We start from the raw sequence: 27,997 nt of genomic DNA on the forward strand, positions 1-27,997 counted from the left end.
ATGGATTAAATGAAATATACTATTAAAATTAATTTCACCTCCCCTTTGTTTTCAGTGTGGCTACTAAAAAACCTAAATTACCAATCTGGCTTGCACAGGAAGCTCATGTGATGTTTCTTTGAGGAAACACCAGTCTATGTGGCCATGCGGGCTCATCTGGGTGGTAGGAGTGAGTAGCTGAGTGTGTTTTGGGAGTCACGGTGAGAGGGAAAGCTCCAGACAGTCCTCCTGCAAGCCTTGGTGATCCTCAATTTTCCATGGAAGGCAATATCTCCTTATGGGCAATGTAGCAATCCAGATTCATTAATAAGCACATCCATCTTGCAAGGAATCCCCATTTTTCAGATGAGAAAACTGAAGCCTCAGAGATAAATAACAGAATCAGATCAGTTGAACCTCTGTTTTGAGAAAACATTGGGGGGATTTCAGTATGGAAGGGGCATTGTCTCTGTCTTACTAGTGATGGTGTGGGTGTCTGCCTCTGGCCCAGGATCGAGCATGACAACACAGGCTTGAACGCCAGCTGGTACCTGGACCGTGTGATTGTGACCGACGTGAAGCGGCCTCACCTCCGTTACTACTTCAACTGCAACAACTGGCTGAGCAAAGTGGAGGGTGATCGCCAGTGGTGCCGTGACCTGCTGGCCAGCTTCAACCCCATGGACATGCCCCGAGGTCAGTGTCCAGAGGCTGACTTGCCTGCCATCCCTCCCTGCCTGTGCTAGGCTCGCCCAGGCTTCTGCCTTGTTCTGGGTGGCCCCATCACTCCTTGCTACCTCTCCAGGGTCTTTTTGTTGACTAGGGCACAGCACTTCCTTGTGACCTTTTCAAGATCAAGTTCTGGGGGCTCACAGAAGGGGAAGATGCAGGAGGCCCTGAAGGCATGGTGGAGGAACAGACACAGCCCTGAGCATACCCTGTGTTTTCTTGGTCTTGGTGGTTTGTTTAGTAGCTAAGAAGTCACTTGCAACCCTATGAACTATAGCCCACTAGGCTCCTCTGTCCATTGGATTTCCCAGGCAAGAATACTGGAGTGGGTTGCCATTTCCTCCTCTAGGGGATCTTCCCGACCCAGGAATCAAACCCAGGTCTCCTGCATTGCAAGCAGATTCTTTACCAACTCAGCTACTATCAGCTCCTACCTATGGAAAGTTCCCTCTGAGTTCAAAAGCAACTCTCCCTGGCTTCTTATTCCATAGTTTTTCTTCTGACACTTGAGGAAGGTGAGTTCCAGCCAGGGCATGATGGATTGGATCACAGCCTGCTGCTTCCAGAGTTCCCCAATTCCTTCTTGTTTTATGAGGAGTGAAGCAACTTATGTCAAATGCATTTCTGTCCCAAAGAGTTAATTCAGTCATTTTAGCTCTGCAGGAACAATGGGAGGCAGGGAAACAAAGCGTGTAAAAACACACCTGTATTCTCTGTCCTATTTTATCACACTTTGTCTCTTAAAATCCTGACCCCCCCTCACCCCATCATTGATATATATTTGTCCTCATTTCCAAAAATGGAGGCCTCACATGTGGGTACCATCATCATAATATCCTGCCTATATAGAGTCAAGGGACATCAGAGGGGAAAGGAGCTTGGTGGCCAAGGAAAGAGAAGTGACTTTCCCACGGTCACTCAGTAGAACAGCAGAAGGCTAACACACTCCTCCCTCCAGCATGTCCCCCAAGTGCCACTGGCAACTCAGCTGGGCACGTAAACATATCTGTTATTCTAATGATGATCTCCCAGCTCCCAGCCAACCTTGAAAATTTGCCCTGTTCCCATGTAGTCCTCATCATAATAACTTGAAGCTTCATTGATTCTTTTTTTTTTTAAGATATGTTTAAAAAAAAAAGAATACCTATAATTCCATCACCTGGAGAAATATCACTGGTGACATTTTTGAGCACTTATTTATGGTCTTTTTAGTGTATATAGTTTGAGAGGAATGGGCTGGTACAACATCCCCTGTTTTAGAACATGTTTATTTCTAAGTCATTAAATGTCACTCAACATCCCTACTCGGAGAAGGCAATGGCAACCCACTCCAGTACTCTTGCCTGGAAACTTTCAAGGATGGAGGAGCCTGGTAGGCTGCAGTCTATGGGGTCACTAAGAGTTGGACGAGACTGACACTTCACTTTCACTTTTCACTTTCACGCATTGGAGAAGGAAATGGCAACCCACTCCAGTGTTCTTGCCTGGAGAAGGGACGGCAGAGCCTGGTGGGCTGCCGTCTATGGGGTCACACAGAGTCGGACACGACTGAAGTGACTTAGCAGCAGCAGCAGCAGCAGCAGCAGCATCCCTACTTATAATGGCTGTGTAGCATTTTGGTGTAGGGAGATACATACCATCATTTATTCACTGGATACTTTATAGTTGGATATTTATATTGTCTTCCCCCTCTAGATTTTTTTGTTATTATAAAGAGTACATCTAAATCTTGCCACAGATAAATTATTCTTTCCCTAAGATCATTTCCTAAGTGGAATTTCTAGGTCAAATAGAGTACATATGGTGAAGACTTTTGATGGGCATTCCCAAAGTGTTCTAAAAAGGACCCATCAGGGTACAGTCACATCAGCTGTGAAGAGCACCCACTCCACTTGTCCTTGCCAACAGCTGAGAGTATTGATTAATTTCCCAACTGGATAGGAAAAAGGGCTTTTCAATGTTCTCTCTTCGGTTAATGGTGGGGTTGAATATTTTCATGTTTTATTGGTCATTTGGATTGTGCGTGTTTATGTGTGTAAATTGTCTACCTCATGGTCCCTGGGTCTTTCTTCTTGATTGAGGTGAATTTCCCCAATTCTCCTATAGACTTAAAGCACTTTAATTCTTGATCCAGCATCATTATCAGGATCAATCCTTAGCAAATTGTCAAGCTCGCCATCTTTCTTTTTTTGTTCTCTTAAGTTTCCCCTTTCTTGGCCTTTCTCCTCCTTTTAGCTTATGATCCAACTTCTGCTCTGGTCACATGAAAATCCAGTGCTCCGCTGTTAGACGAAGAGCTTCTGAAAATCACCGCTGAGAAAGAATGAATGTAACTCAGTGATTCCTCAACTTTCCATGATAATGGTCCAGGGTAGTGTTTCCTTAAAGTTTCTGAGTTAGGTTGCTTGACTGGGCCCTCTGTCCTTCTATGGGCTGGAGGGCATTGAGTTTTTTTAGTATTTCCAGGCTAGATTCTGGGAAAGGGAATGAAAAACATGATCCTCAAATATTCAAGGGACTGCATTGGTAAACAAAAGGTTGAGTTTCTTTCTATTTTCACCTGAAATTGTATTAATTTGGTGTTTGGAGGTCTTTGATCATCAAAAGGGGGAAGATAATTATTTCTTCATTCATGCAGTTTGACAGGTAAAAATATTTAAAAACATGGGATGCAGGGTATAAAAGAGGGGGAGAGAAGACAGGGGACATTTCCCATGTATACTCCATGCCTCCATCCTTGTTCCCTCTCTCCATCCCCTTTTGTCCATTTTAAAAAATTATTTTTAAATTTATTTTTAATTGGAGGATAATTGCATTACAGTGTTGTGTCGGTTTCTGCCATACAACAGTGTGAATCTGCCATAAGTACACATATATCCCCTCCCTCCTACCCCCCAACTCATGCCTCTGGATTGTCACAAAGTCCCTGGCTGAGCTTCCTGTGTTATACAACAACTATATAGCTGCCTATTTGACACATGGTGATATACACGTTTCAATGCCACTCTCTCAATTTGTTCCCCCCTCTCCTTTCCCTGCTGTGTCCACAAGTCTATTTCCTAGGTCTGCATCTCTATTCCTGCCCTGCAAATAGGTTCATCAGTACTCTTTTTCTAGATTGCATATATATTCATTAATATATGATGCTTGTTTTTCTCTTTCTGACTTACTGCACTCTCTGTTGTAACAGGCTCTAGATTCATCCACCTCAGTTCAGCTGACTCACATTCATTGCTTTTTATGACTGAGTACTATTCCATTGTATAGATGTACCACAACTTCCTTATCCATTCATCTGTCAATGGGCATCTAGGTTGCTTCCATGTTCTGGCTGTTATAAGTAGTAATAAACTACAATAAACATTGGGATACGTGTGTCTTTTTGTATGATTTTTTTCAGGGTCTATGCACAGTAGTGGGATTGCTAGGTCATATGATAGTTTCAGCCCTAGAGTTTTAAGGAATCACCATACTGTTTCTCTATAGCGGCTCTGTCAGTTTACATTCTCACCAATAATGCAAGAGGATTTCCTTTTCTCCACATCCTCTCCAGCACGTATTGTTGGTGGATTTTTTAATGAAGGCCATTCTGACTGGTGTGAGGTGATAGCTCATTGTAGTTTCCATTTGCATTAATGAGTGACATTGAGCATCTTTTCATGTGTTTATTGGCCGTCTGTGTATCTTCTTTGGAGAAATGTCAGTTTAGGTCTTCTGCCCATTTTTTTGGTTGGGTTATTTGTTTTTCTGATATTGAGCTGCATGAGCTGCTTGTATATTTTAGAGATTAATCTTTCGTCAGTTGCTTCATTTGCAATTATTTTCTCCCATTCTGAGAGTTGTATTTTCATCTTGTTTATAATTTCTTTTGCTATGCAAAAAGTTTTAAATTTAATTATGTCCCATTTGTTTATATTTCCATTACTCTAGGAGGTGGGTCAAAGAGGATCTTACTGAGATTTTTATCAAAGTGTTATGCCTATTTTAAAAAAACTTTTTAAAAGTTTATTTTTAATTGAAGGATAATATTGTGTTGATTTCTGCCATGCAACAATGTGAATCAGCCTTAGGTATATATATGTCCCCTCCCTCCTACCTCCTACCCCACCCCAACCCTCTAGGTTGTCACAGAGCCCCAGTTTGAGTTCCCTGAGTCATAGAGCAAATTCCCACCGGCTATCTCTTTTACATATGGTAGTGTATATGTTTCCATGCTACTCTCTCTATTCATCCTGCTCTCTCGTTCCCCCTGCCTTGGGTCCAAAAGTCTGTTCTCTATGTCTATTTCTCTATTGCTGCCCTGCAAATAGGTTTATCAGTGCCATCTTTCTAGATTCCATATATACGTGTTAATATATGATATTTGTTTTTCTCTTTCTGACTTACTTCACTCTGTATAAGAGGCTCTAAGTTCACCCACCTCATTAGAACTGACTCAAATGCATTTCTTTTTATCAGTTCAGTTCAGTTCAGTTCAGTCGCTCAGTCGTGTCTGACTCTTTGAGACCCCATGAATCGCAGCACGCCAGGCCTCCCTGTCCATCACCATCTCCCGGAGTTCACTCAGACTCACGTCCATCGAGTCAGTGATACCACCCAGCCATCTCATCCTTGGTCGTCCCCTTCTCCTCCTGCCCCCAATCCCTCCCAGGATCAGAGTCTTTTCCAACAAGTCAACTCTTCGCATAAGGTGGCCAAAGTACTGAAGCTTCAGCTTTAGCATCATTCCTTCCAAAGAAATCCCAGGGCTGATCTCCTTCAGAATGGACTGGTTGGATCTCCTTGCAGTCCAAGGGACTCTCAAGAGTCTTCTCCAACACCACAGTTCAAAAGCATCAATTCTTCAGCGCTCAGCCTTCTTCACAGTCCAACTCTCACATCCATACATGACTACTGGAAAAACCATAGCCTTGACTAGATGGACCTTAGTCAGCAAAGTAATGTCTCTGCTTTTGAATATACTATCTAGGTTGGTCATAACTTTTCTTCCAAAGAGTAAGTGTCTTTTAATTTCATGGCTGCAGTCACCATCTGCAGTGATTTTGGAGCCCCCAAAAATAAAGTCTGACACTGTTTCCACTGTTTCCCCATCTATTTCCCATGAAGTGATGGGACCGGATGCCATGATCTTTGTTTTCTGAATGTTGAGCTTTAAGCCAACTTTTTCACTCCCCTCTTTCACTTTCATCAAGAGGCTTTTTAGCTCCTCTTCCATTTTATATATGTACCACAGCTTCTTTATCCATTCATCTGTCGACGGACATCTAGGTTGCTTCCATGTCTTAGCTATCTTAAAAGTGCTGCCATGAACATTGGGGTACATGTGCCTTTTTCAGTTATGGTTTTCTCAGGGTATATGCCCCGTAGAGGGATTGCTGAATCATTCAGTGTTTTATTCATAGTTTGTTAAGGAATCTCCATACCTGTCTTCCATAGTGGCTGTATCCATTTACATTCCCAGCAACAGTGCAAGCGGATTCCCTTTTCTCCACATTCTCTCCAGCATTTATTATTTGTAGTTTTTTTTTTTTAAATGATGCCCATTCTGACTGTTGTGAGGTGATAGCTCATTGTAGTTTTGATTTGTATTTCTCTAATAAATAGCATGTTGAGCACATTTTCATATGTTTATTACCCATCTAAATGTCTTTGGGGAAATGTCTGTTTAGGTCTTCTGCCCACTTTTTGATTGGGTTGTTTGTTTTACTGGTATTGAGTTGCATGAACCACTTGTATATTTTGGAAATTAATCCTATGTTATTTCATTTGCCATTATTTCCTCCCATTCTGAGTGTTGTCTTTTCACCTTATTTATAGTTTCCTTTGCTGTGCAAAAGCTTTTAAGTTTAATTAGGTCCTACTTGTTTATTTTTGTTTTTATTTTCTTTACTCTAGGAGATGGTCATAAAGGATCTTGTGATTTATGTCATAGAGTATTGTGCCTGTTTTCCTCTAGAAGTTTTGTAGTTTCTGGATTACACTTAGGTCTTTAATCCATTTGGAATTTATCTTTGTATATGGTGTTAGGAAGTGTTCTAATTTCATTCTTTTACATGTAGCTGTCCAGGTTTCTAAGCATGGCTTATTGAAAAAGCTATCTTTTCTCCGCTGTATATTCTTACCACCTTTGTCAAAGATAAGATGCCCATAAGATGAGGTATGTGGGTTTATCTCTGGGCTTTCTACCTTGTCCCATTGATCTATATTTCTGTTTTTGTGCCAATGCCATACTGTCTTGATGACTGTAGCTTTGTAGTCTGAAGTCAGGACGGTTGATTGCTCTAGCTTCATTTTCTTTCTCAAGATTGCTTTGGCTATTCAGGGTCTTTTGTGTTTCTATACAAATTGTAAAATTTTTGTTCTAGTTCTATGAAAAATGCCATTGGTAATTTGATAGGGATTGCATTGAATCTGTAGATTACTTTGAGTAGTATAGTCATTTTTATAATATTGATTCTTCCAATCTAAGAACTGGAGAAGAAAATGGCAACCCACTCCAGTATTCTTGCCTAGAGAATCCTGTGGACAGAGGAGCCTGGTGGGCTGGCATCTATGGGGTCCCACAGAGTCAGACATGACTGAAGTGACTTAGCAGCAGCAATCCAAGAACATGTTTTATCTCTCCATCTGTTTGTGCTGTTTCTTATTTCTTTGATCACTGTCTTCTAGTTTTCTGCATACAGGTCTTTGGTCTCCTTCAGTAAGCTTATTCCTAGGTATTTTTATTCATTTGGTTGCAACAGTAAATGTGATCGTTTCCTTAATTTCTCTTTCTGAGTTTTCATTGTTAGTATATAGGAATGCAAGGGATTTCTGTGTATTAACTTTGCATCCTTCAACTTTACTAAATTCATTGATTAGCTCTAGGAATTTTCTGTTGTTATCTTTAGGATTTTTTATGTATAGTATGATGTCATCTACAAACAGTGAGAATTTTACTACTTCTTTTCCAACCTGGATTCCTTTTGTTTCTTTTTCTTCTCTGATGGCCACAGACTTCCAAAATATGTTAAATAACAGTGCTTTGCTTGTTTTAAAATCATGGTGTTTGCTTGTTGTGGAGTTGTAAGAGTCTATCCAGAATATATTTCTGAATATAAACCCCTAGTCAGACTTGATTTACGAATATTTTTTCCGTTCCATGGGCTGCCTTTTGTGCTGTTTGTGTCTGCTGGTGCACAAACTTCTTCAATTTTATGAAGTCTAATTTATCTAGTTTTCCTTTTTGTCATTTATGCTTTTGTGTCATAGCCAAAGTCATTGCCAAATCCTATGTCATGAAGCTTTTGTTCCACGTTTTCTTCTAAGAATGCTGTATCTTTAGCTTTTACATTTTTGTCGTTGATTCATTTTTTTTTTTAATTAATTAATTTATTTATTTTTTACTTTACAATTCTGTATTGGTTTTGGCATAGATTGACATGAATCCACCACAGGTGTACATGCGTTCCAATGAACTTTTGTATATGGTGAAAGGTGAGGGTCCGGTTTCATTCTTTTGCACGCGGATGTTCAGTTTTTTCAGCACTGTTTGTGGAAAAGGCTGTGCTTTCCCCCATTGAATGGTCTTAGCACCGTTGTTGAAAATCATTTGGCCATACATACAAAGGTTTGTTTCTGGGCTCTCTGTTCTGTTAGTCTAAATATCTATCCTTATGTCAGTATCACATCATTTTGATTACTGTAATTTTGTAGAAGTTTTGAAATCTGGATGTGGTAGACCTCCAACTTTATTCTTCTTTTTAAAGATTGTTTTGGCTATTCAGGGTCCCTTGATATCCAGCTTCTTTTAATGCATCTTAAATTCTCATTAACTGTTTTTAATAGTGACACTATGCCATACTGACTTTGCTGTCAAAGGGCTTTTATTCACTTGGAAAAAAATATGAATAGTTTTCTCTCAACCCCAAGTCCTCAGTCCTTGCTCAGGACTTCAAGGCTGCTGGGGAAACCTCACAGATTCTCCTGACTCAGCCCCTACGTGAGTCAGCAGGTGTGGGTGTCCCAGTCTTGGCTGGCTCTCCACCACATCTCAACAAAATGATCCAGGCAGACACCGCACTTCCTAATTAAGCATCTCAGTCATACAGACAGCCTGAACAGGGAGTTAGCAGCCATCTCTATGTTCATTTCCTTCCTGGAGTGGGTGTCAGGGGTCCTGGCACCTTCTGGGGCCTGGGGAAGGTTGGCAGCCACTTTTTCAGCATATCTGTGTTGATTATCCCTGGAAACACAGTCTTGACTATCGAATTGCTCCGGAAATTTGGCGAATTTTCCCTCCTGCCATCTGCCTTTTTGCATCCTCGCCTCATTGCCATGGACACCTGACTCACTTCCTGGAGGATTTCTTTCATCCTGTCTGTAATGGCTCACCCTCTTGATACCCAGAACCCAGAGGAGACATTGACATTTACAAATGATGAAAGCCCTTGGCCAGGATCTAAGTACAGTCTTCCAGGCTTTGAACCAAAGCATCATCATTAAAACCTAACAACCGCCATCAGTGATGCCCTCTGAGCTCCTGTTAGATTCTCCAGGTCAAGGTGCTCACACTCTAGCGAAGGACGGAGACTGCCATAGTGCAAGTACCCACAGAGAGGATGGAGGGCACAGTGGTCCAGAACTCTAGTCTCAAGCCACAGAGTCCTAAGTTCAAATTCCAACTGTTACCTACTAGCTGTGGACAAAATCCTGTGGCAGCCTGTGTCTTCATGTGCTCACACCTTACAATTAGAATCTTATTTAAAATTCACAGCACCCTGAGGAGGGAAGTTCTATTATCTGCAAAGAAGGTGGGCTGAGCATCCACGACCTTGAAGAGCCCCCTCTTCTGTTTCTTGATCTCAGGCTAGCAGCTCCCCTTTCTCAACCTGCTTGCTCAGACTGTGTTGGCTCTAGTGTCTGGCAGGCAGTGCTCTGAAAGCTGTTCTCCCCGGCACTAATAAATCACAAGGAGGTTTCAAGGGACCCACGCGAAATGGGGATGAAGCCTGAGGGACAGGATGAGACATCCTCTCCCCACCTGCTCCCAGTCTGGGGCGGAAGCCAGACAATGTACAGCAGTTTCTAGGGTTCAGTCTGCACCCCATCCACCCCAATAAGGACCCAATAAGACTGCTGTCCCCGGAGCCCCAATGCCTGCCTTCCTGGGATGAAGCTGGGAGGTTCTCCTGGCTCCCAGGCTGCTGTCTCAAGTTGATTAGACAGAAAATTCTGAATCTCCCACTGAAACATATACCAGAGTCAGAGAAAATGTTAGAGCCCATACCTCTGCCCCCTCATTGCTCTTCTATCTTTACCTTCAGTTTTCTCCAGGCCACCGAAACACTGTTGCATCTAAAACCCCAGCCTCTCCGGAAAGGATTACCTACTCCCTTGCCTTGGGTTTTTCTCTCCCTGACAACTCTGGATAAACTGAAGCCTGTACCTTCCACTGTAGTGCAATGATTCTCAGTGGAGTCCCGGCACTCCATCAGCAGTTAGGGGATGTGTAGGGAATCTTCTGGGCTTCCCAGGTGGCTCAGTGGTAAAGAATTCTGCCTGCCAAGCAGGAGATCCGGGTTCGATCCCTGCGTCTGAAAGATCCCCTGGAGAAGAAATGGCAATGTACTCCACTAGTCTTGCCTGGGAAATCCCATGGACAGAGGAGCCTGGTGGGCTACAGTCCAAAGAGTTGCAAAAGAGTTGGACACAACTTAGTGACTAAACAATAACAGCAAAGAATCTTATAGGGAGAGAGGAAAGAACTTCTACCTGTTTCCAGAGATTCAGATACATCCTGGCCAAATAGCAGAAGGAACCACCGTGGCTACTGGGGCTAGTGTGTAGCCCTTGGATACATGGCTGAGAAACAGCATATCTCAGAGATTCTATTTGCCTCTTTGGACTCTAAGCACTTAATATGTGTCAATCTGGTCTCTCAAGCTCAGCTTGGGTTTCTCTGAGGGTAGCACTTTTACTTGTCCCTGCCCACTTGGTCCTGGGACTTAGGGGCCGGAGTGAAGATCAGTAGGACACGGGCTCATGTGTGCAGATACATGTGCTCATGAAGACCCGCAGCAGAGACGAGTGTAAAGAGCTCTACTGGGGGGCGAGAGCTGGCTGCTAGGCTTGCCCTCAGGAATGGTGCACCTCGGGCAAGTTACTTGTCCTCTGGGCTGCCTGCTCATCTTATCAGAGGTCCCCTGTGACTCTGGCTTCCTCTGCTAGCTCTGGCTTTACTCTGCTAGCTAAGCATCTTTCAGTTCCCTCAAATGGCTCCAGGCATCTATCCATCCCCCCACCCCCGACCTGTCAACCTTGATGTCATTTTTGGTGTGACACTCATGGGGCACAGTGCCCAAATGCAGTTGATAAACACACTGCGGAATTATACAGGCTGAGAACACAGGGCTACCCATGTCTTTCTGGCCCCAGGGAGGCTTGAGGTGCATCCCTGAGGCTGGAGCTGGGATGGGGGAAGCATTGAAAGATTGAGGATGGGGACACAGAGGTGGACAAGGCAGGACACGATGGAGTAGAGTTGGAGTGAAGGCAGTGCTGGGTCTTGAAGGAGTGTGGGCTGAGGGCTGTCACCAGTAGGGAAGCACAGGTATGACCTGTTTAGAGCAGACATAGCTTTCTCACTGCCAATATGATATCATTTCCTGCCTTCTGGCCAAGCAATTGTCCCCATCCTGGTGCCAACCCACAAACCCTCCCACCTTGCAAAGCACCGAGTTGATCACATGGCTTAGATCACTACCGAGCCCACATCACATTAGGAGAGCCTGCCAGCTTGGCAGTGAGACAAGCCTCTGAAGCCAGGATCTGAGTTCCAGCTGGCCTGGGGGCTGCACACACCCTGGGCTGGTAGAGCCCAGGCCCAACAGTGCATCAGGGTTTCAGACCCAGGCCTCGCTGACAGCTGACAGGACCCCTGCCTTCAGGAGGCCCACCCTTGCTCCCAGCTGGGACCGGTTCGTTAGGGACAAGCCTTCTTCTAAGGAGCATTTAGCCTTTGGTGGAATAATAATAAATATGACTGCAGTCAGTTCTGTGCTGTGCTCCAAAGAGACTGAGGGGCTGGTTGTTGGAAGAAAGGGAGCTCACAGGAGGAATGACAGCTTGGGCAGGTGGGCTGGAGCAAGCAGGAGACAGAGAGGATCGAAGACAGTCTCCCGTTTCCAGTCTGGAGCAAGGACTGACTTTTCTCCTCCTATACCAAATGGGATGGCAAGTGCAGTGCTGGGAGCCCAAAGCTCCCTAGAGCTGGGGATTGGGTAGAAATGGTGCCGTGTTTGTCTGGCACAATCACTGTTTCCACTCCTGATTATTTCATCAGGTTAGATCATGCTTGTCCTCAGTCGTGTCTGACTCTTTGTGACCCTTTTGGACTATAGCCCTTCAGGCTTTTCTGTCCATGGGATTTTTCGGGCCAGAATACTGGAGTGGGTTGCCGTTTCCTCCTCCAGGGGATCTTTCTGACCCAGGAATCAAGCCCACATCTCCTGTGTCTCCTGCATTGCAGGCAGATGCTTTACCTGCTGAGCCATCGGGAAAGCCCATTTCATCAGGTAACGGGGTTGTAATTTCCAGTAATTATCACACAGCTCCAAGTGCACACCTGGTCTTGGCAAGACAGTGTGGGGCACAGCGCCCAGGGCGCCTCTGAAGAAGGGACGGGACGAAAAAGGGATCATGATTAACGTCTTAGGGGCATATGGCGGTCATGCTGACCTGCAGTGGATTCCAGACTAGCCGGAGAACCACATGGTGCAGGAGCAAATGCAAGCAGACTGGGTGACTGATGCAAAACACACCCATCATGAGAGCTCTGCCAATAAACCCGAGGCCCTAACCTACTCCCAGATTCTAGTGGATGCTATCATACAGTAGTCAAATCATTAATGTTGACATACAGCTCTCTGGATCAGAAAGCATACGGGGCTGTGCACCCTGAGTTATCACTCTGGCTCTGCCCTCAGCAGTCATGGGACTTGGGCCAGAGCTCAGTTCCTCTCCTTAGTGGGGTCACTAGGTGGCCTCTTGGGTTTTTTTTTAGGACTGTCGTTGTTTAGCTGCTAACTTGTGTCCGACTCTTTTGCGACCCCATGGACTGTGGTCCACCAGGCTCCTCTGTCCATTGCCATTTCCCAGGTAAGAATACTGGAGTGGGTTGAGACCCCATGGACTGTAGCCTGCCATTTCCTCCTCCATGGGATCTTCCAGACTCAGGGACTGAACCTGCATCTCCTGCTTGGCAGGTGGATTCTTTACCACTGAGTCACCTGGGAAGCGCCTTTTCAGAACTAAAGGAGGGTTTCCCTTCACAACCCAACAGAGACGGATGGCCCAGGGCTAGCCCTCCTGTACGGCAGCAGGAGGAGATGGACTTTTGGCCCCTCCCTTCTGCAGCGGATACTTCTTCCCCATTTCATGCCCCTCCCCTGAACTTCTATTCTGCCCATGCCAGTCTCCCCATTACAAGCTCTATCTCTGGACTTCCACTTTCTGTGGTCAAACCTGGCTCTGCCTCTCTAAGCATGAACGGATGCCTTAAGCTCTGTACCTCTATTTCCTCTTCTGTAAAATGGGGATAATGTGAATTCCCACTTCAGGAAGTGGTTGAGCTAGTTAATTGGGGGAATGAACATTAAAGGACTTAGGGCAGTGAGAGAGTGAGTGACCAGCTCTTTGCGACCCTATAGACTGTAATTAGCCAGGCTCCTCTGGTCCATGGAATTTTCCAGGCAAGAATACCAGACTGAGTTGCCATTTCCTTCTCCAGTGCAGTGCAGAACATAGAATAAATGCTCAGTCAACGAGGCAAACCTGGTTGTTGCTATTGTTACAAAGCCGTTTCTCCCCCTGAGTCTTCGGCCACGTCTAGGCTTGTTCTGACTCTGAGATGCACAGACTCAAGATTCTGGCCTCTCAAGCTCAGAAAGGACTTTGGAGCCACGAAGTGCCTGAATCCCCTCTAGAATCCGACAGGCTCTTCTAGACTGCTGTGTACAGGCTCATGACCTTGACCACAGCCGAAACCTGCAGGGAGCACTGCTCTTCCCAACCCCCTTCCCTCTACCTGACCTTCCCCCTTAACCCAGCTCAAGTGTTACTCAGGGTCCCCTAGCTCTCTTTGTTGTGGCTGCAGCATGGGAGTCATGGTTCCTTGAAACCCTATGGAGATGATCCTGGGCCTCGGGACTCACAGCCTTGAGGGCTTCCGGGTGGGGAGGGCAGGGCCTTCCCTGCAGCCCTCTCCTTCTCTGAACTTCACAGCAGCTTCCCACCCACCCCATCTGCTGCCTCCTAGCATTGCCGAAAATCATCTCCGGAAAGAGTGGGAAGAAGAAAACTGCTTTGAATGAGGCCCCAGTGAAGAGTCTCAGATAATTTTGGGGCCAAAAAGGACCTTATCTACCCTCCTCCATATTATAGAGAGGAGAATGGAAGCCCAGGGAAGCTGAGCCACCTGCTTGTGGTCACAGTATAACTACAGGAGAGCCAGATCCCTGAGGGCAGGATGCCAGCTCATCTCCTCTAATGTCATTCAGTGATTCAGTGGGCAGTGGAAATTTATTGGGAATCTTCTCTGCATCAGATCCTGGACTCAGGGTAAATATGTAAGGGCTTTTCTTTAGGAGCTTAGAGTCTAGAGGGAGGAGAGTCAGGCCAGTATATAACCACAGGACAAAGAGATAGAATGGTCTAGGGAGGGGGATGCCTCAGGCCCAAGGAAGCATTGAGGAAGGGGGTAACCAGGAGGGTTCAGAGAGGAGGTGATGGTGCCCAAGCTGCGACTTCATAGGTGAGGAGAGATTCCCCAGGCTTTCAAACAGAACGAGGGCACTTTAGGGGCTGATGGGTCCTAATGGCACAGTGTCTCATTCACAGAGCTGAGGGTAGACCCTCAAATTCACAGCTTCACTGTGGCCTCAGTTTCCCGGGGACCACTGCCAGCCACACTCTTTTTCAACCAAGCAGCCCGAACCTTTGGGGGAATGCATAGAATTGTATATTTGCCCCACGCTTGGTTATTTTGATTCTCAAATAGGTGTTTGTAATAACCTTTGTAATTTGGAAACTACACTTTTTGGAGCTGCATCCTGTATTCGTGAACTTGTGAACTTATGATACAGTTATTGCCTGGGCCATGATCCTGGTCTGGCTTTCCTTTTCAGCCACCATGGTTTCCTGCTGGGTCCTTGCCGAGAGATCCAAGTGTTTTTTGGATCCTTTTCCATTATAGGTTATTACAAAATATTGAATATAGTTTCCTGTGCTTTATAGCAGGTCTTTGCTTTTCATCTATTTTATATATATAGTAGTGTGTTCATCTGTTAATCCCCAATTCCAAATTTACCTCTTCTCCCCTTTCCCCTTTGGTAACCATTTGTTTGTTTTCTGTGTCTGTTACTCCATTTCTGTTTCTTAATTAAGTTTATTTGTATCATTTTTTCAGATTCTGCCTATAAGTGATATCATATGATATTTGTCTTTCTCTGTCTGACTTCACTTAACATGATAATCTCTAGGTTAATCCACGCTGCTGCAAATGACATTATTTCATTCTTTTTATCTGGCTGAGTAATATTTCATTTTAGATATATATATATACTACATCTTTATTATCCATTCATCTGTTGATGGATATTTAGGTTGCTTCTATGTCTTGGCTACTGCAAATAGTGCTGCTATGAACATAGGGGGGCATGTATCTTTTCAAATTAGAGTTTTCATGTTTTCTGGATATATGCCCAGGAGTGAGATTGCTGGGTCATATGGTAACACTATTTTTGGCTTTTTAAAGGAAACTCCATACTGTTTTTCATAGTGGTATTCCAATTTACCTTACCATCAATAGGGCAAGAGGGTCCCCTTCTCTATACACACTCTCCAGCATTTGTGGTTTGTAGGCTTTTTTGATGGGGCTTCCCAGGTGGCACTAGTGGTAAAGAATCCACCTGCAATGCAGGAGCCGAAGGAGATGTGGGTTCGACCCCTGGGTTGGGAAGATGCCCTGGAGGAGGACATGGCAGCTCCCTTCAGGATTCTTGCCTGGGGGATCCCATGGACAGAGGAGCCTGGTGGGCTACAGTCCGTAGGGTTGCAAGGAGTTGGACCTGACTGAAGTGACTTAGCCTGCGCAGGTGGACTTTTTGATGATGCCCATTTTGACTGGAATGAGGTGACACCTCACTGTAGCTCTGATTTGCATTTCTTCAGTGATTAGCAATGCTGAGCGTCTTTCATGCGCCTGCATGTCCTCTTTGGAGCAATGTCTGTTTAGGTCTTCTGCTCACTTTTTGATTGACCTCTTTGTCTATATATATATATATGGGCTTCCATCGTAGCTCAATCGGTAAAGAATCTGCCTGTAGTGCAGGAGATCCAGGTTCGATTCCTGGGTTGGGAAGATCACCTGGAAAAGGAAATGGCAACCCCCTCCAGAGTTCTTGCCTGGATAAGTGCATGGACAGAGGAGCCTGGCTGGCTACAGTCTGTGGAGTCGCAAGAGTCGGACACGACTTAGTAATCACTATATATATATGTATGTGTGTGTATGTGTGTGTGTGTGTGTGTGTATTATATATAGTGAGCTATATAAGCTGTTTGTATGTTTTGGAAATATATTCCCATTTTGAGGATGAAGGAAACAGAGGCACAAAGAGGTTAAGCAATTTGCTTATAAGCAATGGAGCCAAAAGTGAACCCAGATGGCCTTGAACTTAATCACTGTGTAGGACAGCCTTAGAGACACCTCTGTTAACATTTTAGTGAATTCCGTTTCTATTCTTTTTTTTGTGCATGAATGTATTAAAGACTATATATTAATGAAAATGGTATAGTATTTTGGTCAAATTTATAACTTTTTTCAGTTAATAGCATTGGCTAATATTCTAAATCATTATTTTTAATAGCTGCGTGGTATTCCATGAATGGGTGAATACTATAATTCACTCCCAACAATCCCTCGGTTTTGATGTTTTTAGGTTGTTCTCAGTTTCTCATTATTCTAACAGTTCTGTGATAGACATCTTTTTAGGTGGTCTATGAACACAAGGATTTCCTAGCATTAACTAGTTGTTATGCACAGGGATGGAATTGTTGGTCCAGGGGGTTGCAGAACTGTAAGTCTTTGACACACATCCCTCACCTCCAGCAGCACCTGAGAAGTGTTGGCTTCCCAGCCCTGTGGGGGATAAACTCTGGGAGTGGAGTGGAATCTGGGTTGGAAAGAGAAGAAATGGAGCAACAGTTGCTGAGTGTGCGGGTAGAAGGGAGGGACCTTTTGCAGACAGCCGGAGAGGGGTGCTGAGTCTGTGGAAGTAGCTCCATGGGGCTTGGCAATGAGGGAGGTGAGCATTCAGAGCAGTAAACCCTTCTCTACACTGTGCTGTTAAAAACACCCCATAGCATTTAGGCTGACATCACAGTTTCTTAGGAAATATACAGGTTGTATATTTACTGGGGGAGGATGAAAAGAGCAAAGTGTTTTTTCTTGATTACCACCCAGGAGTGACTATTAATGACTGAGTGATATTTCAGTGTTGGTGTGTAACTAGGCTCAGCTGGGTTCAGCCCAGGGCCTGTGTTCCAGCATGTGGGAAGTGCCGACAAAGTGATACAGACCCCAGAAGTTCTAGAGTGCAGGACTGAGGGCTCGGAGATGGGGGCCCTTGGGAGAGGGTCTGGGGCTTAAGCTAGGCTGGGCAGGGTGGATGGAATGACAGCTAAGAGAGAGCCTTCTTGTCCAGGTCCCTTGAGTCCACATCTGGGCTTTAGTCCTGTCGGATTGTGCAAGCTTGATTAAGTATCTCAGCCTCCTGCTTTTACTGATCACCTCATCAGTGAATGGTGACAACAGCCACTGTGAGGATTACCCGAGACAATAGGTGTGCTGGCCCACGCTAGGTTCCCAGCAAGCCCTGGAGGCTCTTATTTCTTGATTAGTGGGTGTGTCTGTGAGGGCAGAGAGATTCAGGGCCCTCTATAGAAAGCAGAGATATTCCAGTCCTGATTAAAGAAGAGGGTGAATCTGGGTGAGAAATTTGGGCCTCTGGACCCGAGAAAAGAAAGAGAAAACTGTCGGATCAGGAATGGAGACGGAGAACTCGAGTCCATGGGCTTGGAAGGCCATCCACTGGTCAGTGGCCGTGACCCAGCGCAGAGCCTTGCTGCCCATCCTCGGGTTCTGTGGACCATGTCCTCCCCATACCCATGCGGGCTTGAGTAGTGAGGGATATTCCCTGGAGAGGGGAGAATGTTCTTCCTTGGCTCCCACCCCCAAGGCAGCTTCCGCCAACCCCTGCCATCTCCGGCTCCCACACAGCCCCTGTGAGATTCCACTTCTGTGTCTTGGCATCCTAGCTCTGGGTGAGCGGAAGTGCTGGGTGTCAGGGGGTGAGGCTGACAGATGCGGTTGGGGGTGGGGTAACATCAAGTCCAATCATCCCCCTTCCAACTCTCCTCCCCTGTCTCACCTGTGAGAACAAATAAAGCCACGTTCTAATTAGACAGGATCTGGGGAGGGGCGAAAACTTCATTCCCTCAGCTCATCCTCAGCTCATTCATGATTCTCTGTTTCCTGAGAAAGCCTGGACCACGTGAGCTTCTCCGAGGCTCAAACCACGTGGGCGAGGGATGGCCTCTTCCTTGGCAAGCGGGACAGAGGCTTCCTTATGGGGTCTTTTGCTAGGCTTCTGCTGTCGGGCACATGACGAGCAGCTTCACCCGCTCAGCTGTGCACCCAGCACCAGGATGTGGGGCTTCCGGCCCCCTCAGGGCTGTTCCTCCTCCTCCTGCCGCCCAGGATTGCTCTCGGGAGATGTGTCCCATCACTCCTGTGTGCTGACTGTTCCAGACGGCAGGCCGGGGAGGCTGCGGGGGCGGCTGGCAAACCCGGCGGTGCAGGAGGCAGCTGGGGCCTGCCAGCGCCTGTCTTTTCTGGAAGCCCACGCACGCAGCTTCCGGCTGGTCTGCAGGGCACATACTTCCTATTTGGAAGGAGCAGCTTTGTGCCTCTGCCAGGATGGGGTGCAAAGGGGAAAAAAGGGCAAGGGGCAGGCTGGACTTGTGTATCCCCTGGGCAGGCAGCCCAAAGCAGGAAGGTCACAGACGACCCTACGATGTGACCTTGAGGCAGCCATCTGTCTTTTAAGCTACAAATAAAATTCTCTGTGCAAGACCCCAACTCAATGCAGTTGGGCTTTGGAAGGCACCATGGGATCAGCACCTTGATCTGTAGCTATGGTGTATTCTTCAGGTCAATGTTTCAATTAGTCTGTTCTCTTTGAGCTCACGCTGACCTTTGGGGGAAAGAGGCTACTACCTGGTTTCAGGTGTGCAGACTGTACATGGCTCCAGTGCGACTATGTAAGGAGATCCCTATCATAGCACGGGGACTGTAGATTTATGCATTTATTATGACAGTTATCCAACAGATGGCAGTCAAGTGTCTTGAGGAAGGGCTCCCTTTATCTCATTTGCACACAGGCACTGTGTGGGCTAATGGTAACCCTGCTGAAAGGTCAGAGAGAAATAGTTCTAGGGAGAATTTTATAACAGACAATATGCCAAACAGGTAAGCCACAAGCCAACTCCAAGGCTGGGGCAGGCCATCTCTAGTCCCCGTTTCTCCCATGCTGCTCAGGAAGAGCAATGAACTCAGCTTGCCAGCTCCTCCTCCAACTTGACCTTCCCCTTTCTTTCCATCTCTGCTCCCTGCTCGTTCACAACCAGGCAGTGAGCTGAAAGGCACATCCGAAATTTGCAGAACTGGACCTGCCATCATCCCCACCTTCAGGAATCCCCAGATTAGACTAGCCCCTCTTCTTGATCGGACTCAAAGGAATGGCAGCTTCAGCCCAGTCACACAGCACTGTAAGGGGCGAGGAAAACGGAGCACCGTTCATGGTCCTTTTTACTCCCCACCCTGACAGAGAAAAGGCAGTCATCCCCCAAACTTCAAAGCCCTAAACTGTTTAGCTAGCAGAGAAAGTGAAAGTCAAGTCGCTCAGCCGTGTCTGACTCTTTTCGACCCCATGGGCTGCAGCCTGCCAGGCTCCTCCATCCATGGAATTTTCTAGGCAAGAGTACTGGAGTGGGCTGCCATTTCCTTCTCCAGGGGATCTTCCCCACCCAGGGATCGAACCTGGGTCTCCCACATTGCAAGCAGACGCTTTTACTGTCTGAGCCACCAGGGAAGCTAGTGGTGAGGGTGCGCTATGATCATCTTGTAAGTAACTGACTCCCTGCACCAGGTAGCACTGCTCCCATCGAGGCCCCGGAGAGCAGAGTGGTCTGCAGCCCTCTGTCCAGAAACACACAGAATGGTGCACAAGAAACTTAGAGCAGGGGATGGCCACACCTGGCCTGTCACCTGTCTTTGTGTGAACTGTGAGCCTAGAAAGGTATTTACATATTTGGAGGATTGAGAGGAAATCAAAACAAGAAGAGTATTTCACGACACAGGAAAGTTCTGCAAAGTTCAAATGTCCATGTCCATAAATAAAGTTTCCTTGGAACGCAGCTGGGCCCATTTGCTTATGTAGCATTTACATAGGATTGTGGGCTGCTGTTCGGTGCTGCAGCAGCAGAGCTCGGTAATTGCAACAGAGACCAAGAGGCCTGCAAGGCCAAGAATATTTAATATCAGGCACTCACAGAAAAATGTTGCCAGCCCCTAGTCAAGAGCATGAGAACCCGTGAAGTATTCTGGATGCAGCTCTGGATTTGGAGACAAGAGACCTGGTTTGAGCCTTGTTGACAACATTTAGCAGCTGTGTGTCCTTGCTCTCTGAGCCTCAATTTCCTCATCTGTCAGGGGGAATGTCCTCGCTACCTGCCCACCTCATGTGGCCCTTGCATGGATCACAAGGACAGGCAAGTGCCTTGTGAATTGCAAGGCCTGTGTGAATGTTTAGTGTTATTTGTCCAAGAAGCTGGGTCATTCTGGCCCCTTCTTTCCACCTTTCTTCTCATTCTTTCTCCAGGCAGCCTTGCTCCCTTGGCCTCTGGGGCGGGGGTTTTTTTAATTGGCTCTCCCCCCTTTCCCCATGGCTGAAACACCCACCTATGACCAGAATGGAAAGTCTGTGCTTGTTGAAACTCTGATTGCTGGAAGTTGGGGGGCTCTCATGTAGCCACTCAAGAGGAAGCGTTGCTGTACCGTGCTGGCCATTTGCCACCTGTGAGGGAATGAAGCCCTGCTTTTATACTTTTATTACAATTCAGGATGGATGCTGGGCCCTGGGCTTTGCTTGGAAAATGGCTAATCAGATACTATGGGGTTCTGCCTGGAGAGGAAATATGGGAAAAAGAGAACAGTAAAAAAATAAACTTCATTGTCTGTCTATGGGCCCTTTAAACAATGGATTTAAAAGGCAGTTCTTGGCCCCTCCTCAGTGTGATCAAAGGCCATATGCTCTCCATTCAAGCAGCACATGGGGGCCCAGGGCCTTGTCCTGCTGCAGAAAGTCCCACAGAGTTTAGGACAGTCTAGCTTTGTTTCAGAATTGACTTCCCCCTGCATCCTGTTCATCTGGCTTCCTGACTCCTGGGCATCAGCTGCTGGTTGCCTCACTTGGAAAGGCCTGGAAGCGTTCTCTGGCCTATTCGTCCCTGACCCTTGGCTTGTCGCCCCTGTTCCTTCACTTTGGCCCTGGTTCTCTGCTTCCCTGGGCTTTCCCAGAACTAGGATGTGTGCTCCCTAAGCCCTTGGTGGGCTCCTGATTCCCCAGCCTCATCTTTGTGGCCCTGGTTGCCTTTCCCACCCTCTGAGATGCCTCCCTGTCCTCCTGGCTTCCTTCCACAGTTAGCAAGGCTGCCCCTCCTGGTCAAACGTCATGGACTTGCAGACCACAGAGACCTCAGTGCTCTCCATCCCTTGCCTCTGCCATTTTCTCCAGTGTCCCTGACAAACTCAGTGAGACTCTCATATGTGTCCAGCACCGTGCTGGGGGCTGTGAGATGTCTCCCCACCTATGTGCTTGGCACAGAGTGAGCGCCTCGGTGTCTCTGGGGATGGGAACTCACTTCCCCCAAGGGTATCCCAGTCCTTGTTGAAGAGCCCTAGATACTAGAAAACATTTCTTTTGGTGACCTACAATATCCCTCTTTATTTTCATCCCACTAACTCAAATTCTACCCTCTGGAATGACTCAGAGTGTCTGTAGTCCTTCAACAAACATACTCCAGTCCCCTCGTCCTTTCTTCTGCATCACTGTGCCCAGTTCCCTTTGGGGTCCTGTTGCCCCTCTGATGCTCAGCAGAGGCCTTCAGAGCCTCTCTCTGTCCCCATGCCATCTTGGTACCACCAGCCCAGCAGAGGGGTCTTGTCTCTTTGTGAGCCCTGATTGCACTTGAGAAAGGATGTGAATCAAAGCCAGTGGCTCTCAGAGGCCCAACCAGCCAGAGGAGGAAAGAACCACCCCTGAGGGAGGCCTCTGGCCTTGGAGGATGACCAAGAGCAGGATCCGCTGATGACCCACATGATGAAGGGTCCCTGGAAGGCAGCCACGTCAACAGGCTCCCCAGGGAGCCCAGTGTGGCCCAAGTTTCAAGTCACCGAGCCAGGGTTTGCCTGTCTGAACGCTTCTGAAGGCCTGGCTCTGTGTTCCATCTCAGAAGTATCTTTGCGGTGAAGCAAGAGGGGGTGGGACTCTGAGAACTCCTGTCCTGCTGGAGCTTACGTGGGCGGATAAGGACTGGAGGCTCTTCTCTCTCTTGGATGGGTTTCACCAAGTAGAGACTGAGGAGGAAACAAGAAGACATCGCTCCCTCTGAGCTCAAGGTCCTCAGCCGGTCAAAGGTCAGCCCTCAGGACTATGTGGGTGGGGAGTCCTCCACGGATCGCCCGCAGAATTTGGCACTGTGCCATCTTTAGAGGGTAGCCCTGTGCTACTGGACAGGCCTCAAGATGCAAAGGGAGAAAACTGGTTTTGTTCTCACCTCCACACCTCAGTCCTTTGCCCTGAGCAACTTCACCAGACTTTTGAGATTTAGGAAATTCAATTAGCTTTTCAATATGCTCAGTGAGACTCTCATATGTGCCCAGCACTGTGCTAGGAACTGTGAGAGAAACCATATGAGACAAGGAAGTCCTGCTCCCAGTTCTTGAAGAACTTAGAAGTCTCATCTGCAGGAAACAGCAAACAGAACAAGGAGGAGATGAAACTGGAAAACCGCCGACCCCGACTACATGGCAGAGCCGAGGAACACAGGGAGAAAGACCTCTGGGGCCCGAGACACTGAGGAAGGTCTAGGGAGGAGCCAGGCAGAGGGGCCAGGATTTGGACCTCAACTAAATACCTTTTATTGGCTTCATATACTAGGCATGTTCGTGTGTATGTGCTAAGTTGCTTCAGTAATGTCTGACTCTTTGCAACCCTATGGACTGCAGCCTGCCAGGCTCCTCTGTCCATGGGATTTTCCAGGCAAGAACACTGGAGTGGGTTGCTGTGCCCTCCTTCAGGGGATCTTTCCAACCCAGGGATTGGACCCAAGTCTCTTATGTTTCCTGCATTGGCAGGTGGGTTCTTTACACTAGTGCCAACTGGGAAACCCATATATTGGGCATAAGATGTCTAAAAAAAGATTCTGGAACATAAAAAATAGAAAGCTATGGCAGCAAGGGGAAAGATAAGGAAAAGTTGCCTCAGCCCTTAGAATTGTTGGCCCACAAGGAAAATCTAGAGGAATCTCCCTTTTGCAGTGCAGAGCAACTCTTGGCTTTCACTCCCACTCTAAGGCAAGATCTGGTTGGGAAGGTTTGGGCATGACATTGAGCACCACCCCCTCTTGAGGCCATGGCCAAAACGGAAGCATTTTGGGGTTACAGAGAATGGATTTCTGTTCAATAAGTGGAGCAAGATACAGGAAGCAGATATAGGTTTTTAAATGAAGTAATGTCAAAATGTGTATTTGCTGGCTCTTATTGGTTCCTTTGGTCTTTGCATTGGTTATGGCCTTGACAATTTATATATAAATTTGGTTTTTATTTGCATAATCAGTTTTCTCCAATGAATTTTTATAATGTGACGTGGTGTAAAGAACAGATTGGCAAAAATAGTGTAGAGGCAGTGGGCCCAGCTGGAGTCATTTCAGTATCCAGGGGAGATACGCTGGTGGGTTGGTTGCATTGGGGTTGATTCATGCATCCCAAGGCAACAAGTTAGTAGATGAAAACAGAAGTCCCCTCTACCTCTGATTTGTGCTCTCATGCACAAATCAGCAATGTTCAGCAATGACCTCTTGAAACCAAGTCAGGTGACTTGAGTCTTGCTCAGTTATTGACAGTAGCGGTGACAATTCATGTGCTGCTGGAAAGAAGAGTGGATGGCGTGGTAGCTACTTTGAGGCCTGTGTTCTTCTCTCCTTAGGACCTGAATGAGCTGACACTTTCTCTGTCTTCATTTCCAGGTAACAAGTATGAAGTCAAAGTGTACACTGGTGATGTCATTGGTGCGGGGACTGATGCTGACGTCTTCATCAATATCTTTGGAGAGTATGGAGACACAGGTAATAGATCTAAACTCTTCTCAGACCATTCCCAGAACTTCTTAAGTGGGCTGTTTCCCATCCTCCGGGCAGAGGAAGGCAACTCCAGGCTCCTCTAGGCTCTTCTCTTGAGCCCCTCTCTTCTTCTTGTGATGCGCTTTGTCATAGCCTTCCTCGGGCAGCATGGTGCCCATTGCATCAAGTTTATGTGAACGATGTGCTTTTAGAATAAGCTGTGCTTGGCTTTTGAATTGATTTTAAATCATCCCGCATCCTAGAATAGACCAGAGCTCCACATTTCCAGGGGATTCATTCTCACTTGCTCTATCTCCCTAAGCTCCACGCCCATCTTGAATTATATTTGGGGATGTGACTGGGCATGGCCTGACTCACTGCAGTAGTTTGGGGCAGACAAGAATGGGGCAGGGGGATAAATTGCTCTTGGCCTCATAGGTGGACCAGGAACTGAGGGCACAGACTCAGCTGTAGGTGTTGGAAGGAGGTTCAGCCAGTAGAACTACTGAGACAGGTGGTTTGCTCCTGCTTCTGCCCATTTAAAGGGATACTATAGGAGTCAGAAAAGCTTCAGAGACATGAATTTTGGACATAATCTATTAAACAATTTAAAATGCATTGCTGGAATTTTAAGAAAAAAAGAGAGGTCTCCTGGTGTCAGAAATGAGAGAATTTAAAACCAAAGTATTAGCTATGAACTGATGCTCTGAATCTTAGAAGAAGGAAACCTTCCTGTTCAACAATCTATAGGATGAATTTCCATACACATTTGGGGTCAGAAAATGATATTTTGGCTCTGTATGAGGCAAAATACACAAAAAAGCCAGGATCCCTAGAAGTTCACAGGAATATCTTCGGTGAAAAAATAGACTAGGAAAAAAAAATTGCTCCTCAGTAGAGTAAACTTATCTCTGTAAGAACTCTAGATTAAAAAAACAATTGCTGGGGAATTGATACTTTAGGCTTATATACATACGGGCTTGAGGTGTCATTTTACACTGCACATGTGATTTGGGAACCCTCCCCTTCAGGTACAGAAAATTTGTTCCATGCCAGTGCTTTAGTTGCTAAATCCTGTCCGACTCTTGCAATCCCATGGACTGTAGACTGTATGTCTTGCATTGGCAGGCAGACTCTTTACATTGAGCCACATGGGAAGCCCCCTATGACAAATATAGGAAGCAGAAATACAGGAACTGAAAATACAGTTACTAAATACAAACACTTAGTGGATGGGTTAAACAACACAATTAGAAATTGTTGAATAGATAATTAGTGAACTTAAACAAACAAAATATGCGGATGTGACAGAAACATAAAGGGTTGAAAAATACCAGTAAGAGGTCATGAGATGTGGAGGAGGGAATACGCCCTGGTATGTTGAACAGGCGTTTTGGAAACAGAATAAACAGAACAGGCGAGAGGAAATATTTGAGGAGATAATGGTTGATCACATTTTTTTCAGAATTAAGCAAAGATATGAATCTTCAGATTAAAGTAACAGAAGACATTGACCAGAATAAACAAGAACAGACCTTCATTTAGATACATTGTAGTGACACCAAAGGCCAAGAGAAAGATCTTAGAAGTAGCCAGACTTGGTGGCTTATCTTCTGTAGCAACAATTAGATTGAGAGCAAATTCTTAGCAGCAGCCTATAGAGGATATAAGTTCATGGGATAATATTTTCAATCCTCTGGGAATTTCCTGGGTTCCAGTAGCTAGGACTCCATGCCCTTACTGCTGAGGGCCTGGGTTCAATCCCTGGTCAGGGAGCTAAGATTCCACAATCTCACAAGCTGTATGGTGTAGCCAAACCTAGAATTCTATATTCAACTATTTCAGAATGAGGGCAAAATTAATGGATTTCCAAGCAAACAAAGAGAAATAAGACTTCCCACGCAAAGGTACATGCTTAAACATGAGTTTTTCATTGACACATGCTTAAACTCCTGAAGAATATACTTTAAGAAAAAGAAAATTGTACCCAGAAGAAATGTGTGAGATACAAGAAATAAAGGTGAGCCAAACAATGATAATTATGTAACAAATTTAAGAAAGCGTTTACTGTACAAAATGATAATATTAATAACTATTATCAGGATATGAGAAAATATGAACCCTAAACACTAAACACAGTGATATTTGAGAAAGAAAGGATATAATAAGAATTAAAACATAACTTGGTTGCAGTCCATTTGCTGACCCCAGGGAATAATTAACTTTAGACTTTGATACATCAAGTATGCAGATTAAAATTGTAAAAGTAAGCACCCCAAAGAGAAATGCATAAGTTCTAAACCAGGAGAGGAAATGAAAGGGGATAAAGACTCAATCAATCCAATAGAAGTCAGGAAATGAAGAAAGGAAAAGCATACTAATAGTAGAAAGTAAGATAAATGTGTAAATAATACAATAAATAGAAATAAGCTAATTCATCCACCTAAGAATGAATGTTCTCATATTAAATTAAAAGAAATAAAATCCAGCTTAAATATATGATACATAAATTTCTGAGAATATGTAAAATGAAATTAAGTATACCAGGAACATATTGTCTACAGGAAAGAAGCTGGTGCAGCTATATTAATATCCATCAAATTAAACTTTCAGACAAAACGCTTCATTAGAAATAAGTATCAGAATGACAAAAAGAGCAATTAACCTGGAAGACAGGATAATTCTGAACTTGTATAGATTTAGCAACATATTTTCAATACATGTGAAGCAAAAAGTGATAGAATTCTTGGAGAAACTTGACAAGTACATAACCATAGTGGAAGATTTTAATACAACACTCTCAGTAATTGATAAGTCAAATAGATAAAAATTTATATGGTTGCAGATTTTAACAATGGTTAATAACCTTGGTCTAATAGAACTATGTAGATTCCTAAATCCAGTGGGTAGAGAATACACATTCTTTTCAATCACATAACAACAAATGCAAATGAATCAATAACATAGAGACAATATTCTCTGATCATAAATCAATGAAATTAGAAGAAACTCCAACATTTTACCCCATTTAGAAACAAAATTTAATTTTCAAAAAAATGAATGATCATCTATAAAATCCAGGAGAATTGAAAAAATCATTAGAACCATGAGAAGCTTTAATAAAGGTGCTGGATATGATTAATACAAAAATATTAATAAAACAGTAAGCAAACATTATTTAAAAATATATGATTTATACTAGCATTTGGTATCTAAAAAAACTCTGGAAAAAATAAAAATTTTTACTTAAGAACATGCAAGAATACCTAAAAAATGGAAAAATATATTATGCTCGTGGATGAGAAAAGACTTAAACTCAGTAATGTCCAAATTTCTCATTATTCTGTGAATGCAATGCAGTTTCAGTCAAATTCCCAAAAGGCAATATTCCACAGCTTAAGCTGCTATTAAATTCACCTCCACATAGGGCTAAGTATTGCCAGGACAATTTTGAATAATGAAAATAATATTGACAAATTAATAATATGAGGATATTTACCCTCCAAATACTAAAATATTCAAATCCCCCAAAACTACAACAGTGATATGTATAGAAGGATAAACAAATAAACCAATAGAATAAAGAGTCTAGAAATACACAGAAAGTGGCATTATAAATCTGAGCAGAAAGGATGAAAAATTCAATTGCTGGTGTTAAAACAGTTGTCTAACCATGTGAGAAAAGATAAAAATCAATCTTTTTACCTTTCACCACACACAAAAATAAGTTCCAGATGGGCTAGAGATTTAAATGTGAAAAAGCAAACTATGACTTTTAGAAGAAACTTTA

The 27,997-nt window shown here is 45.0% G+C and overlaps 1 protein-coding gene across 2 annotated transcripts in view; it reads left to right on the forward strand.

Annotated features, from left to right (window-relative positions):
• LOXHD1 (lipoxygenase homology PLAT domains 1) overlaps positions 1 to 27,997 on the forward strand; it is a 198,251-nt gene that overhangs the window by 16,152 nt on the left and 154,102 nt on the right. For both annotated transcript variants that reach the window (XM_040264546.1, XM_040264547.1), the window contains exons 4-5: positions 491 to 675; positions 24,115 to 24,213. In XM_040264546.1, coding sequence (XP_040120480.1) covers positions 491 to 675; positions 24,115 to 24,213 — 284 coding nt within the window. The remainder of the gene's footprint in view (positions 1 to 490; positions 676 to 24,114; positions 24,214 to 27,997) is intronic.

This window comes from Oryx dammah, unplaced genomic scaffold, assembly GCF_014754425.2.
Source record: "Oryx dammah isolate SB20612 unplaced genomic scaffold, SCBI_Odam_1.1 HiC_scaffold_22, whole genome shotgun sequence".
Taxonomy (NCBI): Eukaryota; Metazoa; Chordata; class Mammalia; order Artiodactyla; family Bovidae; genus Oryx; species Oryx dammah.